Source organism: Tachyglossus aculeatus, chromosome 1 (assembly GCF_015852505.1).
Source record: "Tachyglossus aculeatus isolate mTacAcu1 chromosome 1, mTacAcu1.pri, whole genome shotgun sequence".
NCBI lineage: Eukaryota > Metazoa > Chordata > Mammalia > Monotremata > Tachyglossidae > Tachyglossus > Tachyglossus aculeatus.
Genome location: NC_052066.1, coordinates 25,112,369 through 25,129,548, shown reverse-complemented (window position 1 = coordinate 25,129,548; position 17,180 = coordinate 25,112,369). Strand labels below are relative to the sequence as shown.

At 43.3% G+C, this 17,180-nt stretch overlaps 1 protein-coding gene across 1 annotated transcript in view; it reads left to right on the top strand.

Moving 5' to 3' along the window:
• Positions 1–4,990: 4,990 nt before the first annotated feature.
• PCCB (propionyl-CoA carboxylase subunit beta) overlaps positions 4,991–17,180 on the top strand; it is an 84,445-nt gene continuing 72,255 nt past the window's right edge. Inside the window, exon 1 of the mRNA XM_038744489.1 lies at positions 4,991–5,074. Coding sequence (XP_038600417.1) covers positions 4,991–5,074 — 84 coding nt within the window. The remainder of the gene's footprint in view (positions 5,075–17,180) is intronic.

Below are 17,180 nucleotides of genomic sequence, written 5' to 3'. Positions count from 1 at the left end.
CAGTGCTTGGTACATAGTAAGTGCTTAACAAATACCATAATAATAATAATAATAATTATTATCATTATTAACAACAATAATAATAGAAGTGTGGCTTAGTGGAAAGAGCCGGGACTTGGGAGTCAGAGGACATGCGTTCTAATCCTGGCTCCGCCACTTGTCTGCTGTGTGACCTTAGGCAAGTCACGTCACTTCTCTGTGACTCAGTTCCCTCATCTGTAAAATGGGGATGAAGACTGTGAGCCCCATGTGGGACAACCTGTTGACCTTGTATTGTATTGTATTGACCTTGTATCACAGTCTAAAAGGGGGAGACAGAGAACAAAACCAAACATACTAACATACTGTACATATTTATTACTCTATTTATTTATTTTACTTGTACATATCTATTCTATTTATTTTATTTTGTTAGTATGTTTGGTTTTGTTCTCTGTCTCCCCTTTTTAGACTGTGAGCCCACTGTTGGGTAGGGACTGTCTCTATATGTTGCCAATTTGTACTTCCCAAGCACTAGTACAGTGCTCTGCACATAGTAAGCGCTCAATAAATACGATTGTTGATGATGATGATGATACTAACAAAATAAAATAAATAGAATAGATATGTACAAGTAAAAGAAAGAGAGTAATAAATATGTGCACACATATATACATATATACAGGTGATAATTATGCAGGTTATTATACAGGTAATAATAATGATGGCATTGGTTAAGCGCTTACTATGTGCAGAGCACTGTTCTAAGCGCTGTGGAGGATACAAGGTGATCAGGTTGTCCCACGTGGGGCTCACAGTCTTAATCCCCATTTTACAAAGGAGGTAACTGAGGCCCAGAGAAGTGAAGTGACCTGCCCAAAGTCACACAGCTGACAAGCGGCGGAGCCGGGATTTGAACCCATGACCTCTGACTCTTTCCACTGAGCCAAGCCGCTTCTCCTGAGGCAGAAGCAGTGCGGCCAAGTGGACAGACCACGGGCCTGACAGTCAGAAAGATCTGGGTTCTAGTGTGGCTCAGTGGAAAAAGCCCGGGCTTTGAAGTCAGTAGGTCGTGGGTTCAAATCCTGGCTCCACCAATTGTCAGCTGTGTGACTTTGGGCAAGTCTCTTAACTTCTCTGTGCCCCAGTTCCCTCATCTGGAAAATGGGGAGTAAGACTGCGAGCCCCTCCGTGGGACAACCTGATCACCTTATAACCTCCCCAGTGCTTAGAACAGTGCTTTGTACATAGTAAGTGCTTAATAAATACCGTTATTATTATTATTATTATTGCCCGCTGTGTGACCTTGGACAAGTCACTTCACTTCCCCGTGCCTCGGCTACTTCACTTCTCTGCACCTCAGTTACCTCAACTGCAAAATGGGGATTAATAATAATAATAATAATGGCATTTATTAAGCGCTTACTATGCGCAAAGTACTGTTCTAAGCGCTGGATCACGGATTAAGACCACGAGCCCCACGTGGGATGCAAGAGCCCGGGCTTGGGAGTGAGAGGACACGGGTTCGAATCCCGGCTCTGCCACGTCTCTGCAGTGTGACCTCGGGCAAGTCACTTCACTTCTCTGGGCCCCAGTTAACTCACCCGTGAAATGAGAATTAAAACCGTGAGTCCCGTGTGGAACAGGGCTTGTGTCCAACCTGATTACCTCGTAACTACTCCATCACTTGGCACATAGTAAGCGTTTAACAAATACCCGTCATTGCTATTGTTATTACCCCAGCGCTTAGTACAGTGCCTGGCCCATATAGTAAGCACTTAGCAAATGCTATAAAAAAATTCAGAACCAAGACTAGTGGTAGTCCTCCCCCTTTTAGACTGTGAGCCCACTGTCGGGTAGGGACTGTCTCTATATGTTGCCAACTTGTACTTCCCAAGCGCTTAGTACAGTGCTCTGCACACAGTAAGTGCTCAATAAATACAATTGATTGATTGATTGATTGATTGTCTGACCCGCCCGACCACTTTTAGATTGGGAGCCCCATGAGGGGCAGGGACCAGGTTGAATTTCTCCCAGCACTTTGTACAGTGCTCTGCACACAGGGAGTGCTTAATAAATATTATTAATAATAATAATGATGGCATTTATTAAGCACTTACTATGTGCAAAGCACTGTTCTAAGCGCTGGGGAGGTTACAAAGTGTTCAGGTGGTCCAACAGGGGGCTCACAGTCAATCCCTATTTTACAGATGAGGGAACTGAGGTGCAGAGAAGTGAAGTGACTTGCCCAAAGTCACACAGCTTGACAATTGGTGGAGCCAGGATTTGAACCCATGACCACTGACTCCAAAGCCCGGGCTCTTTCCACTGAGCCATACTGCTTCACAGTAGTAGTATTATTACTATTATAGCATTATAATAATAATAATAACAATGATGGCATTTGTTAAGTGCTTACTATGTGCAAAGCACTGTTCTAAGCACTGGGGAGGTTACAAGGTGATCAGGTTGTCCCATGGGGGGCTCACAGTCTTCATCCTCATTTGACAGATGAGGGACTGAGGCCCAGAGAAGTGAAGTGACTTGCCCAAGGTCACACAGCAGACATGTGGTGGGAGCTGGGATTAGAACCCATGACCTCTGACTCCAAATAATAATAATAATGATGATGGCATTTGTTAAGCCCTTACTATGTGCAAAGCACTGTTCTAAGTGCCTGGGGGGATACAAGGTGATCAGGTTGTCCCACGTGGGGCTCACAGTAATCATCCCCATTTTACAGGTGAGATAACTGAGGCTCAGAGAAGTTAAGTGACTTGCCCAAGGTCACACAGCAGACATGTGGCGGAGCTGGGATTCGAACCCATGACCTCTGACTCCAAAGCCCGGGCTCTTTCCACTGAGCCACGCTGCTTTATTATAGTATAGTATATAGTATAGCCCCATCTCTACCCCCCCGCCTTACCTCCTTCCCTTCCCCACAGCACCTGTATATATGTATACATGTTTGTACATATTTATTACTCTATTTATTTATTTATTTTACTTGTACATATCTATTCTATTTATTTTATTTTGTTAATATGTTTGGTTTTGTTCTCTGTCTCCCCCTTCTAGACTATGAGCCCACTGTTGGGTAGGGACCATCGCTATATGTTGCTGACTTGTACTTCCCAAGTGCTTAGTACAGTGCTCTGCACACAGTAAGTGCTCAATAAATATGATTGATTGATTGATTGATAGTATATTATATATATAGCATTAGAATATATAGTATAGTATATATAGTATTATAGTGCTTCTCAGTAGTAGTATTATTACTATAGTATAGTATATAGTATATATATAGAATTAGAATATAGGATATATATAGTATTATAGTGCTTCTCAGTAGTAGTATTATTGCTATTATAGTATTACAGTATAGTATATAGTATAGTATATAGTATATATATAGTATTATAGTGCTTCTCAGTAGTAGTATTATTACTATTATAGTATTGTATATAGTATATATATAGTATTAGAATATAGTATATATATAATATTATAGTGCTTCTCAGTAGCAGTATTATTACTATTATAGTATTGTAGTTTAGTATATAGTATATATAGTATAGAATATAGTATATATAGTATTAGAATACAGTATATATGTATGTGTGTGTGTGTGTGTGTGTGTGTGTGTGTGTGTGTGTGTATGTATTTATATATATGGAGGAGCAGCGTGGCTTAGTGGAAAGAGCCTGGGCTTTGGAGTCAGAGGTCAGGGGTTCAAATCCCAGCTCTGCCAATAGTCAGCTGTGTGACTTTGGGCAAGTCACTTCTCTTCTCTGGGCCTCAGTTCCCTCATCTGTCAAATGGGGATTAAGACTGTGAGCCCCCCGTGGCACAACCTGATCACCGTGTAACCTCCCCAGCGCTTAGAACAGTGCTTTGCACATAGTAAGTGCTTAATAAATGCCATTATTATTATTATAGTATAGTATTATGGTAGTATTATTACTACTTCTACTACTACAGTGCTGCCCCCGGTAAAATCTAATTCAGAGATTGTGCTGTGTTTGAACAGTTAATAATCAAACCTTAGTAACGGCAGCACCTGATAAATATTAGCCAAATGCTTTTCAGCGGCGCAAGCAGATGGTGGAGGAGCAGCGTGGCTCAGTGTAAAGAGCCCGAGCTTTGGAGTCAGAGGTCATGGGTTCAAATCCTGGCTCTGCCACTTGTCAGCTGGGTGACTTCGGGCAAGTCACTTCACTTCTCTGGGCCTCAGTTCCCTCATCTGTCAAATGGGGATTAAGACTGTGAGCCCCCCGTGGGACAACCTGATCACCGTGTAACCTCCCCAGCGCTTAGAACAGTGCTTTGCGCATAGTAAGCGCTTAATAAATGCCATTATTATTATTATTATAGTATAGTATTATAGTAGTATTATTACTACTTCTACTACTACAGTGCTGCCCCTGGTAAAATCTAATTCAGAGATGGTGCTATGTTTGGACAGTTAATAATCAAACTTTTGTAACGGCAGCACCTGATAAATATTATCATCAATCATCATCAATCGTATTTATTGAGCGCTTACTGTGTGCAGAGCACTGTACTAAGCGCTTGGGAAGTACAAATTGGCAACAATTAGCCACACGCTTATCAGCGGCGCAAGCGGAGAAGACGGTGGAGGAGCAGCGTGGTTCAGTGGAAAGAGCCCATGCTTTGGAGTCAGAGGTCATGGGTTCAAATCCCGGCTCCGCCACTTGTCAGGTGGGTGACTTCGGGCCAGTCACTTCACTTCTCTGGGCCTCAGGTCCCTCATCTGTCAAATGGGGATTAAGACTGTGAGTCCCATGTGGGACAACCTGATCACCGTGTAACATCCCCAGCGCTTAGAACAGTGCTTTGCACGTAGTAAGCGCTTAATAAATGCCACTATTATTATTATTTATTTAACCCGGCATCCGTCCCACGCCGAATTGGCCATCGCGGACGGGATTGCGGTCCGACTCGAAGTTGGGCCGGAAAGCTTCCATCGTGGTGCATCAGCCGAGGAATGGGCTACAAATTCAGCCCTCGCGGCCAGTGCACAGAGGCGTCTGTGTCTTCTCAGCTGCAGCTGTTTTCAGGAGAAATGAAGGCCCCGTGAAGGCTCTTTCATTATTTCCCTGTGGGTTGGGGTTTAGTACAGTGAATATTGGTGACTCCGACACAAACGGCCGTACGTGCTGAGGTCTGACGGATGAGGGGGAAACCGGGAGGGCGGGGGCCGAGACAAAGAGGAGGAAAGAGGATGGGATGAGGAAAATCAGGAAACAAGGCACAGAAAAAATTCACACTTCTGCACTGTCATTCTGGTCCACCACTTTATAACAATAATAATAATAATGATAGCATTTATTAAGCGCCTACTATATGCAAAGCACTGTCCTAACCGCCGGGGAGGTTACAAGGTGATGAGGTTGTCCCACTGGGGGCTCACAGTTTTAATCAATCAATCAATCAATCGTATTTATTGAGCGCTTACTGTGTGCGGAGCACTGTACGAAGCGCTTGGGAAGTCCAAGTTGGCAACATAGAGAGACGGTCCCTACCCAACAACGGGCTCACAGTCTAAAAGGGGGAGACAGAGAACAAAACCAAACATACTAATAAAATAAATAGAATAGATAGCTATGTACAAGTAAAATAAAGAAATAAATACAGTAATAAATATGTACAAGCATATATACATCTATACAGGTGCTGTGGGGAAGGGAAGGAGGTAAGATGGGGGGATGGAGAGGGGGACGAGGAGGAGAGGAAGGTTGGGGCTCAGTCTGGGAAGGCCTCCTGGAGGAGGTGAGCTCTATTCATTCAATCATATTCATTCATTCATCCATGTTCATTCATTCAAGCGTATTCATTCAATTGTATTTATTTAGTCGTTCATTCAATTGTATTTATTTAGTCGTTCATTCAATTGTATATATTCATTCACTCACATTCATTCATTCAATCGTATTCATTCATTCAACCGTATTCATTCATTCATTCAATTGTATTCATTGAGCACTTACTGTGTGCAGAGCACTGGGCTAAGCGCTTGGGAAGTACAAGTTGGCAACATATAGAGACGGTCCCTACCCAACAACGGGCTCACAGTCTAAAAGGGGGAGACAGAGAACAAAACAAAACATACTAATAAAATAAATAGAAAAGATAGCTATGTACAAGTAAAATAAATAAATAAATACAGTAATAAATATGTACAAGCATATATACATCTATACAGGTGCTGTGGGGAAGGGAAGGAGGTAAGATGGGGGGATGGAGAGGGGGATGAGGGGGAGAGGAAGGTTGGGGCTCAGTCTGGGAAGGCCTCCTGGAGGAGGTGAGCTCTATTCATTCAATCGTATTCATTCATTCATCCGTGTTCATTCATTCATTCAAGCATATTCATTCAATTGTATTTATTCATTCATTCATTCAATCATATTTATTGAGCGCTTATCGTTCATTCAATTGTATTTGTTTAGTCGTTCATTCAATTGTATTTATTCATTCACTCACATTCATTCATTCAATCGTATTCATTCATTCAACCGTATTCATTCATTCATTCAATCATATTCATTGAGCGCTTACTGTGTGCAGAGCACTGGGCTAAGCGCTTGGGAAGTACAAGTTGGCAACATCTAGAAACGGTCCCTACCCAACAGTGGGCTCACATTCAATCGTATTCATTCAATTGTATTTATTTAGTCGTTCATTCAATTGTATTTATTCATTCGCTCAAATCCATTCATTCAACCGTATTCATTCATTTAATCCTATTCATAATCCCCATTTTACAGATGAGGGAACTGAGGCCCAGAGAAGTGAAGTGACTTGCCCGAAGTCACCCAGCTGACAAGTGGCGGAGCCGGGATTTGAACCCACGACCTCTGACTCCAAAGCCCGGGCTCTTTCCACTGGGCCACGCTGCTTCTCTTTATGGGTTTTAAGGGCACAGCAAGCGGGAGATGTAAAGGATACATAGCCCTTCTCTCGTTCATTCATTCCATCGTATTTATTGAGTGCTTATTGTGTGCAGAGGACTGTACGAAGCGCTTGGAAAGTACAATTCGGCAATTTGCAGCCGTCATTCACTCCTTTTTCAGCCCCACAGCACTTATGTACATATCCATAATTTACTTATTTGTACAGATATACAATGTATATATATATATATATGCATTCATTCATTCAATCGTATTTATTGAGCGCTTACTGTGTGCAGAACACTGTACTAAGCACTTGGGAAGTACAAGCTGGCAACATTCATTCATTCAATTGTATTTATTGAGCGCTTACTGTGTGCAGAGCACTGTACTAAGCGCTTGGAAAGTACAAGTTGGCAATGTTCATTCATTCAATTGTATTTATTGAGCGTTTGCTGTGTGCAGAGCACTGTACTAAGCGCTTGGGAAGTCCAAGTGGGCAACATATAGAGACGGTCCCCTACCCAACAGCGGGCTCACAGTCTAGAAGGTACATGTACTTTTATTACATACACGTAATATATACCCTGCCTTACCTCCTTCCCCGCCCCACAGCACCTGTATATATGTATACATGTTTGTACATATTTATTACTCTATTTTAATTTTACATATTTATTCTAATTATTTTATTCTGTTAATATGTTTTGTTTTGTTCTCTGTCTCCCCCTTCTAGACTGTGATCCCACTGTTGGGTAGGGACCGTCTCTGTATGTTGCCAACTTGTACTTCCCAAGCGCTTAGTACAGTGCCCTGCACGCAGTAAGCGCTCAATAAATACGATTGAATGAATGAATGAATATACGTACATATATTCCAGCGCTTAGAACAGTGCTTTGCACATAGTAAGCGCTTAACAAATGCCAATTATTATTATATTTAACCTCCTCACTGTACCTCGTTCTCTCCTGTCCCGCCGTCGACCCCCGGCCCACGTCCTTCCCCCGGCCTGGAATAATGATAGCATTTATTAAGCTCTTACTATGTGCAAAGCACTGTTCTAAGCGCTGGGGAGGCTACAAGGTGATGAGGTTGTCCCATGGGGGGCTCCCAGTCTTAATCCCCATTTTCCAGATGAGGGAACTGAGGCCCAGAGAAGTGAAGTGACTTGCCCAAAGTCACACAGCTGACAAGTGGCAGAGCCGGGATTTGAACCCTTGACCTCTGACTCCAAAGCCCGGGCTCTTTCATTCATTCATTTATTCAATCGCATTTATTGAGCGCTTACTGTGTGCAGATCACTGTAGTAAGCGCTTGGGAAGTACATTCACTCATTCATTCACTCATTCAATTATATTATATATATATATATCAATCAATCAATCCATCAGTCGTATTTATTGAGTGCTTACTATGTGCAGAGCACTGTACTAAGCGCTTGGGAAGTACAAATTGGCAACACATAGAGACAGTCCCTACCCAACAGTGGGCTCACAGTCTAAAAGGGGGAGACAGAAAACAAAAATATACAGAGAAAATATATATATACGTTTACATATTTATATATATATACATTTACATATACATTTACATATATATATGTATGTATGTATGTATGTATGTATGTGTATATATATATATATATATATATATATATATATATATATATATATATAAAAAATCATGGCCTAGTGGTTGGAGCACAGGCCTGAGAAAGGCATGAGGGCATGAGTTCCTGGCTCCAGTCACACTTGGCAAAGTCACGTCACTTCTCCGGGCCTCGGTTACCTCTTCTGCAAAATGGGGATTAAGACTGTGAGCCCCATTTGGGATAAACTTATTACCTTGTACCTATTTGAGAAGCAGCATGGCTCGATGGAAAGAGCCCGGGCTTGGGAGTCCGAGGTCATGGGTTCAAATCCCGGCTCTGCCGATTGTCAGCTGTGTGACTTGGGGCAAGTCACTTTACTTCTCTGGACCTCAGTTACCTCATCTGTAAAATAGGGATGAGGACTGTGAGCCCCACATTTGACAATCTGATCACCTTGTATCCTCCCAAGCGCTTAGAACAGTGCTTTGCACATAGTAAGCTCTTAATAAATGCCATCATTATTATTCATTCATTCATTCAATCATATTTATTGAGCGCTTACTGTGTGCAGAGCACTATGCTAAGCACTTGGGAAGTACAAGTCAACAACATATCGAGACGGTCCCTACCCAACAGCAGGCTCCCAGTCTAGAAGGGGGAGACAGACAACAAAACATATTAACAAAATAAAATAAAGCGCTTAATAAATTACCCCAGTGCTTAGAGCAGTGCCTGGCACATAGTAAGCACTTAACAAATACCATAATTATAATTATTATTATATCTTTTAGACTGTGAGCCCACTGTTGGGTAGGGACTGTCTCTATGTGTTGCCAACTTGGACTTCCCAAGCGCTTAGTACAGTGCTGTGCACACAGTAAGTGCTCAATAAATGCGATTGATGATGATGTACAGCCCAAAACCCCCTCTAGACTGTTAGCTCACTAGGGGCAGGGAATGTTTCTATCAACTCTCCCACCTGCTTAGTACAACACTCTGCACACAGTGAGCATTCAATAAATACAATCGATTGATTCTAAGTGTGTATGCACAGATTGGGTCTGGACTATGAAGAAATCCATTTTCCAAAGCAGCGTGGCTCAGTGGAAAGAGCCCGGGTTTGGGAGTCAGAGGTCACGGGTTCGAATCCCAGCTCCACCAATTGTCAGCTGTGCGACCTTGGCCAAGTCACTTCACTTCTCTGGGCCTCGGTGTCCTCATCTGGAAAATGGGGATGAAGACTGTGAGCCCCCCGTGGGACAACCTGATCACCTTGTATTCATTGATTCATTCATTCAGTCGTATTTATTGAGCGCTTACTGAGTGCAGAGCACTGTACTAAGCGCTTGGGAAGTACAAGTTGGCAATATATAGAGATAGTCCCTACCCAACAGTGCGTTCAATCCCCCTCCAGTGCTTAGAACAGTGCTTGACACATAGTAAGCACTTAACAAATGCCATTATTATTATTATTATTATTATTATTATATCTACTAATTCTATTGTATTCTATTATATTCTCCTAAGTACTTGTTATAGGGCTCTCCACACAGAATAATAATAATAATAATAATAATAATAATGGCATTTGTTAAGTGCTTACTATGTGCCAAGCACTGTTCCAAGCACTTAGGTAGATACAAGGTAATACGGTTGTCCCAAATGGGGCTCACAGTCTTAATCCCCATTTTACAGATGAGGTCACTGAGGCCCAGAGAAGTTAAGCGACTTGCCCAAGGTCACACAGCAGACAAGTGGCAGAGCCGGGATTAGAACCCATGACCTCTGAGTCCCAAGCCCGGGCTCTTTCCACTGAGCCACGCTGGTACTCAACAAATACTACTGAGTGAATGACTTAGAGAAGGCTTCTTGGAAGAGGTGGGATGTGGGTTTCTTTTATTTTTAATTTATGGTATTTGTTCATTCATTCATTCATTCATTGATGAATGATTGATTGATTGATTGATCGATTCAATCGTATTTATTGAGCGCTTACTGTGTGCAGAGCACTGTACTAAGCGCTTGGGAAGTCCAAGTTGGCAACATATAAAGATGGTCCCTACCCAACAGTGGGCTCACAGTCTAGAAGGGGGAGACAGAGAACAAAACAAAACATATTAACAAAATAAAATAAATAGAATAAATATGTACAAATAAAATGAATAAATTTGTTATGTGCTTACTATGTGCCAGGCACTGTACTAAGCACTGGAATAGATACAAGATAATCTGTTTGGACACAGTCGATGCCCTACATGGAGCTCTTATTCCCTATTTTACAGATGAGGTAACTGAAGCCCAGAGATGTTAAGCGACTTGCCCAAGGTCACACAGCAGACAGGTGGAAGAACTGGAACTAGAACCCAGGCCCTCTGACTCCCAGCCCGGTGCTCTTTCATTCATTCATTCATTCAGTCGTATTTATTGAGCGCTTACTGTGTGCAGAGCACTGTACTAAGCGCTTAGGAAGTCCAAGTTGGTAACATATAGAGACGGTCCCTACCCAACGGCGGGCTCACAGTCTAGACGGGGGAGACAGACAACAAAACAAAACATATTAAAAAAATAAAATAAAAAGAATAAATGTGTACCAATAAAGTAAATAAATTTGTTATGTGCTTACTATGTGCCAGGCACTGTACTAAGCACTGGAATAATTACAAAATAATCTGTTTGGACACAGTCCATGCCCTACATGGAACTCTTATTCCCTATTTTACAGATGAGGTAACTGAAGCCCAGAGATGTTAAGCGACTTGCCCAAGGTCACACAGCAGACAGGTGGAAGAACTGGAACTAGAACCCAGGCCCTCTGACTCCCAGCCCAGTGCTCTTTCATTCATTCATTCATTCATTCATTCAGTCATATTTATTGAGCGCTTACTGTGTGCAGAGCACTGTACTAAACCCTTGGGAAGTCCAAGTTGGGAACATATAGAGACGGTCCCTACCCAACGGCGGGCTCACAGTCTAGACTGGGGAGACAGACAACAAAACAAAACATATTAACAAAATAAAATAAATAGAATAAATATATACCAATCAAGTAAATAAATTTGTTATGTGCTTACTATGTGCCAGGCACTGTACTAAGCACTGGAATAGTTACAAGATAATCTGTTTGGACACAGTCCATGCCCTACATGGACCTCTTATTCCCTATTTTACAGATGAGGTAACTGAAGCCCAGAGATGTTTAGCGACTTGCCTAAGGTCACACAGCAGACAGGTGGAACTAGAACCCAGGCCCTCTGACTTCCAGCCCGGTGCTCTTTCATTCATTCATTCATTCATTCAATCGTATTTATTGAGCGCTTACTGTGTGCAGAGCACTGTACTAGGCGCTTGGGAAGTCCAAGTTGGCAACATATTCATTCATTCTTTCAATCGTATTTATTGAGCGCTTACTGTGTGCAGAGCACTGTACTAGGCGCTTGGGAAGTCCAAGTTGGCAACATATTCATTCATTCATTCATTTGTATTTACTGAGCGCTTACTGTGTGCAGAGCACTGTACTAAGCGCTTGGGAAGTCCAAGTTGGCAACATATTCATTCATTCATTCATTCAATCGTATTTACTGAGCGCTTACTGTGTGCAGAGCACTGTACTAAGCGCTTGGGAAGTCCAAGTTGGCAACATCTAGAGACGGTCCCTACCCAACAGTGGGCTCACAGCAGCTGAAGGTATCAGGAAGTGTATCTTTCACCTCTAAGCACTTGAGTACTCACCAGACCCACTAAGACCTTAATTACGGAACTGTAAATTAGGAATCCGCTAATTAAATTTAATGCTGTCTCTCCCGCTGGACCTTAAGGTCCTTGGGAGCAGGAATTGTGTGTCTATGGATACTTTTGTACTCCCCCACGTGATTAGCACAGCGCGAGAAGCAGCGTGGTGTAGTTGATTAGAGCCCAGGCTTGGGAGCCAGGGGGTCATGGGTTCTAATCCCGGCTCCGCCTCCTGTCTGCTGTGTGACCTTGGGCAAGTCGCTTCACTTCTCTAGGCCTCAATCAATCAATCAATCAATCAATCGTATTTATTGAGCGCTCCTCAGTGACCTCATCTGTAAAATGAGGATGGAGACTGTGAGCCCCCTGCATGGGACAGGGACTGTTTCAAGGCCCTACTGAGAGCTCACCTCCTCCAGGAAGCCTTCCCAGACTGAGCCCCTTCCTTCCTCTCCCCCTCATCCCCCTCTCCATCCCCCCATCTTACCTCCTTCCCTTCCCCACAGCACCTGTATATATGTTTGTACGTATTTATTACTCTATTTATTTATTTATTTTACTTGTACATATCTATTCTATTTATTTTATTTTCTTAGTATGTTTGGTTTTGTTCTCTGTCTCCCCCTTTTTGACTGTAAGCCCCCTGTTGGGTAGGGACCGTTTCTATATGTTGCCAACTTGTACTTCCCAAGCGCTTAGTACAGTGCTCTGCACACAGTAAGCGCTCGATAAATACGATTGATTGATTGATTGACTGACTGCAACCTGATTATCTTGTATCTACCTCACGCTTAGTCCACTGTCTGGCACAAAGTAAGCGCTTAACAAAAATGGGGATGAAGGCTGTGCGCCCTTTGTGGGACAATATTTATTCATTTTATTTATACATATTTATTCATTTTATTTTGTTAATATGTTTTGTTTTGTTGTCCATCTCCCCCTTCTAGACTGTGAGCCCGCTGTTGGGTAGGGGCCGTCTCTAGATGTTGCCGACTTGGACTTCCCAAGCGCTTAGTCCAGTGCTCTGCACACAGTAAGCGCTCAATAAATACGATTGAATGAATGAATGAATGATTATTATTATTTATTGAGTGCCGTGTGCAGGACACTCTATTAAGTGCTTCGGAAAGTACAGAAATTGGAAGACATGATCCCTACCCTCAAGGAGCTTACAATCTAGCAGGGAACCCCAAGACAAAAAGAAATTTGGAGGGGGGGAAGCGACAGAATATATGACAAAGTATTGTGAGCAGGGAATGCGTCTGTTACACGAGAAGCAGCTTGGCTCAATGGAGAAGAGCCCGGGCTTTGGAGTCAGAAGTCCTGGGTTCAAATCCCAGCTCTGCCAATTGTCAGCTGTGTGACTTTGGGCAAGTCACTTCACTTCTCTAGGCCTCAGTGACCTCATCTGGAAAATGGGGATGAAGACTGTGAGCCCCCCCGGGGGACAACCTGTTGGGTAGGGACCGTCTCTCTATGTTGCCAACTTGGACTTCCCAAGCGCTTAGTCCAGTGCTCTGCACACAGTAAGCGCTCAATAAATACGATTGAATGAATGAAAAAAAAAAGTCACTTCACAACTCCGACCTCAGCTGTAAAATAGGGATCAAGATTGTGAGCCCCACGTGAGACCTGGACTGTGCCCAACCTGATTAGCCTGTGTCTACTACAGCGCTTAATACAAATGCCTGGCCCACAGTAAGCGCTCAATAAATAACGACTGAATGAAATACCATTAAAAAAAGGATAGTAGGGTTGGGGTATCAAAGTGTTCGGAGAGTAGGGGTTGTTATGAAAAGCAGCGTGGCTTAGTGGAAACAGCCCGGGCTTGGGAGTCAGAGGATGTGGGTTCTAATCCCGGCTCCTTCACTTGTCTCCTGTGTGACCTTGGGCAAGCCACTTCTCTGTGCCTCAGTTCCTTCATAATAATAATAATAATAATAATGATGGCATTTGTTAAGCGCTTACTATGTGCAGAGCACTGTTCTAAGCGCTGAAATGGATCAAAAGTCAAATGGGGATTAAGACTGTGTGCCCCATGTGGGACAATCTGATTGATTACCTTGCATCTACCCCAGCGCTTAGAACAGTGCTTGGTACATAGTAAGAGCTTAACAAATACCATAATTATCATTATTACTATTGGTAGGTGACGCCAAAAGGAGATTAGGGTGAGCAGATGAGGTTAGCTAGGGAAGACTTCCTGGAGGAGTTACCATTTTCGTGGAGATTTGAGAAGGGGAGAGTGGTGGCCTGTCAGATACAGAAGGGGACGTTGTCACGGATAGGGAACGTGACTGCTAATTCTGTTGTATTATACTCTCCCAAGCACTCAGTAATAATAATAATAATAATAATAATAATAATAATAATAATAATAGTGGTATTTGTTAAGCACTTACTATGTGCCAGGCACTGTTTTAAGCGCTGGGGTAGATACAAGGTCATCAGGTTGTCCCACATTGCGCTCACAGTCTTAATCCCCATTTTACAGATGAGGGAAAATGAGGTCCAGAGAAGTTAATTAATGATAGAATTTATTAAGCGCTTACTATGTGCAAAGCACAGTTCTAAGCGCTGGGGGGATACAAGGTGATCAGGTTGTCCCACGGGGGCCTCACAGTCAACCCCCATTTTACAGATGAGGTAACTGAAGCCCAGAGAAGCTAAGTGACTTGCCCAAGGTCACACAGCTGACAATTGGCGGAGCCGGGATTTGAACCCACGACCACTGACTGCAAAGCCCGGGCTCTTTCCACTGAGCCATGCTGGTCACACAGCAGACAATGATGACATTTATTAAGTGCTTACCATGTGCAAAGCACCGTTCTAAGCGCTGGGGAGGTTACAAGGTGATCAGGTTGTCCCACATGGGGCTCACGGTCTTAATCCCCATTTTACAGATGAGGGAACTGAGGCCCAGAGAAGTGAAGTGACTTGCCCAAAGTCACACAGCTGACAATTGGCCCGAGCTGGGATTTGAACCCATGACCTCTGACTCCAAAGCCCAGGCTCTTTCCACTGAGCCACGGTGGAGTCGGCATTAGAACCTTCTAATCAACCAATCAATCAATCAATCAATCGCATTTATTGAGCGCTCACTGTGTGCAGAGCACTGTACTAAGCGCTTGGGAATTACAAGTTGGCAACATATAGAGACGGTCTCTACCCAACAGTGGGCTCACGGTCTAGAAGGGGGAGACAGAGAACCCGCTGTTGGGTAGGGACCGTCTCTATATGTTGCCCACTTGTACTTCCCAAGCGCTTAGTACAGTGCTCTGCACACAGTAAGTGCTCAATAAATGAATGAATGAGTGAGCCCACAACCTCTGATTCCCAAGCCCGCGCTCTTTCCCCTGAGCCACGCAGTGTTCAGCACATAGTAAGAGCTCAGTAAATTTCACTGTCCCAGTTGATTTGCTTGAATCCACCCCAGCGCTTAGTACAGTGCCTGGCACGTAGTAAACACTTAACAAATGCCACCATTATTACCGTTATTATTATTATTATTAGTTCTCAGACTGAACCCAACTCACGCTCACAGGCTTCGACTGATCATTTCTTCCCCCTCCCCATCGCTCCCCACCTTACCTCCTTCCCTTCCCCACAGCACCTGTATATATATTTGTATATATTTATTACTCTATTTAGTTATTTGTACGTATTTATTCTATTTATTTTGTTAATATGCTTTGTTTTGTTGTCTGTCTCCCCCTTCTAGACTCTGAGCCCATTGTTGGGTAGGGACCATCTCTATATGTTGCCAACTTGTACTTCCCAAGCGCTTAGTCCAGTGCTCTGCACACAGTAAGCTCTCAATAAATACGATCGATTGATTGCTTGAGTTGGAAGGACCTGGGTTCTAGTCCCGGCTCTGCCACTTGCCTGCTGCGCGACTTTGGGCCAATCAGTTCACTTCCCTGGGCCTCAGTTCCCTCATCTGTAAAATGGGGATGAAGACTGGGAGCCCCAAATGGGCCAGGGGCTGTGTCCAACCTGATAACTTGTATCTACCCCGGCGCTTAGAATAGTGCTTGACGTAGAATAAGAGCTGAACAAATACCATTATTGCTATTATTGTGAAGAAATAATAATTTAATAATAATTCTTATTAGGAAGCAGTGTGGATCAGTGGGTAGAGCATGGGCCTGGGTATCAGAAAGACTTGGCTGCTAATCCTTTTAGACTGTGAGCCCACTGTTGGGGAGGGACCGTCTCTAGATGTTGCCAACTTGTACTTCCCAAGCGCTTAGTACAGTGCTCTGCACACAGTAAGCGCTCAATAAATACGATTGATGATGATGATGATGATGATAATTCCGACTCCACTAATCGTCTGCTGTGTGGCCGTGGGCAAATCACTTCACTTGTATGGGCCTCAGTTACCTCATCTGTAAAACAGGGATTAAGACTAACTTGTATCAATCATTCAATCAATCGTATTTATTGAGCGCTTACCGTGTGCAGAGCACTGTACTAAGCGCTTGGGAAGTACAAGACGGTCCCTACCCAACAGTGGGCTCACGGTCTAGCGCTTGTATCTAGCGCTTAGGGCAGTGCTAGACACATAGTGAGCTCTTCAAATTGTTATTATGATGACGGGCAAGTCACTTAACTTCTCTGTGCCTCAATTACCTCATCTGTAAAATGGGGGATTAAGACTGTGAGCCCCTCGCGGGACAACCTGATTACCTGATTATAGTGCTTGGCACATAGTAAGTGCTTGATAAATACCACCATTATTATCATTATTCCGTTGTGGGCAGCGATGGTCTCTATTGCTGAATTGCCCTTTCCATGCGCTTAGTACAGTGCTCTGCGACTCACTCCCTCTGCTCTACCCCCCTCCCCGCCCCACAGCACTTGTGTCTATAAATACGTAGCTATTATTCTATTTATTTTATTAATGTGAGCTGTGTGAGTTTGGGCAAGTCACTTCACTTCTCCGTTCCTCAGTTCCCTCA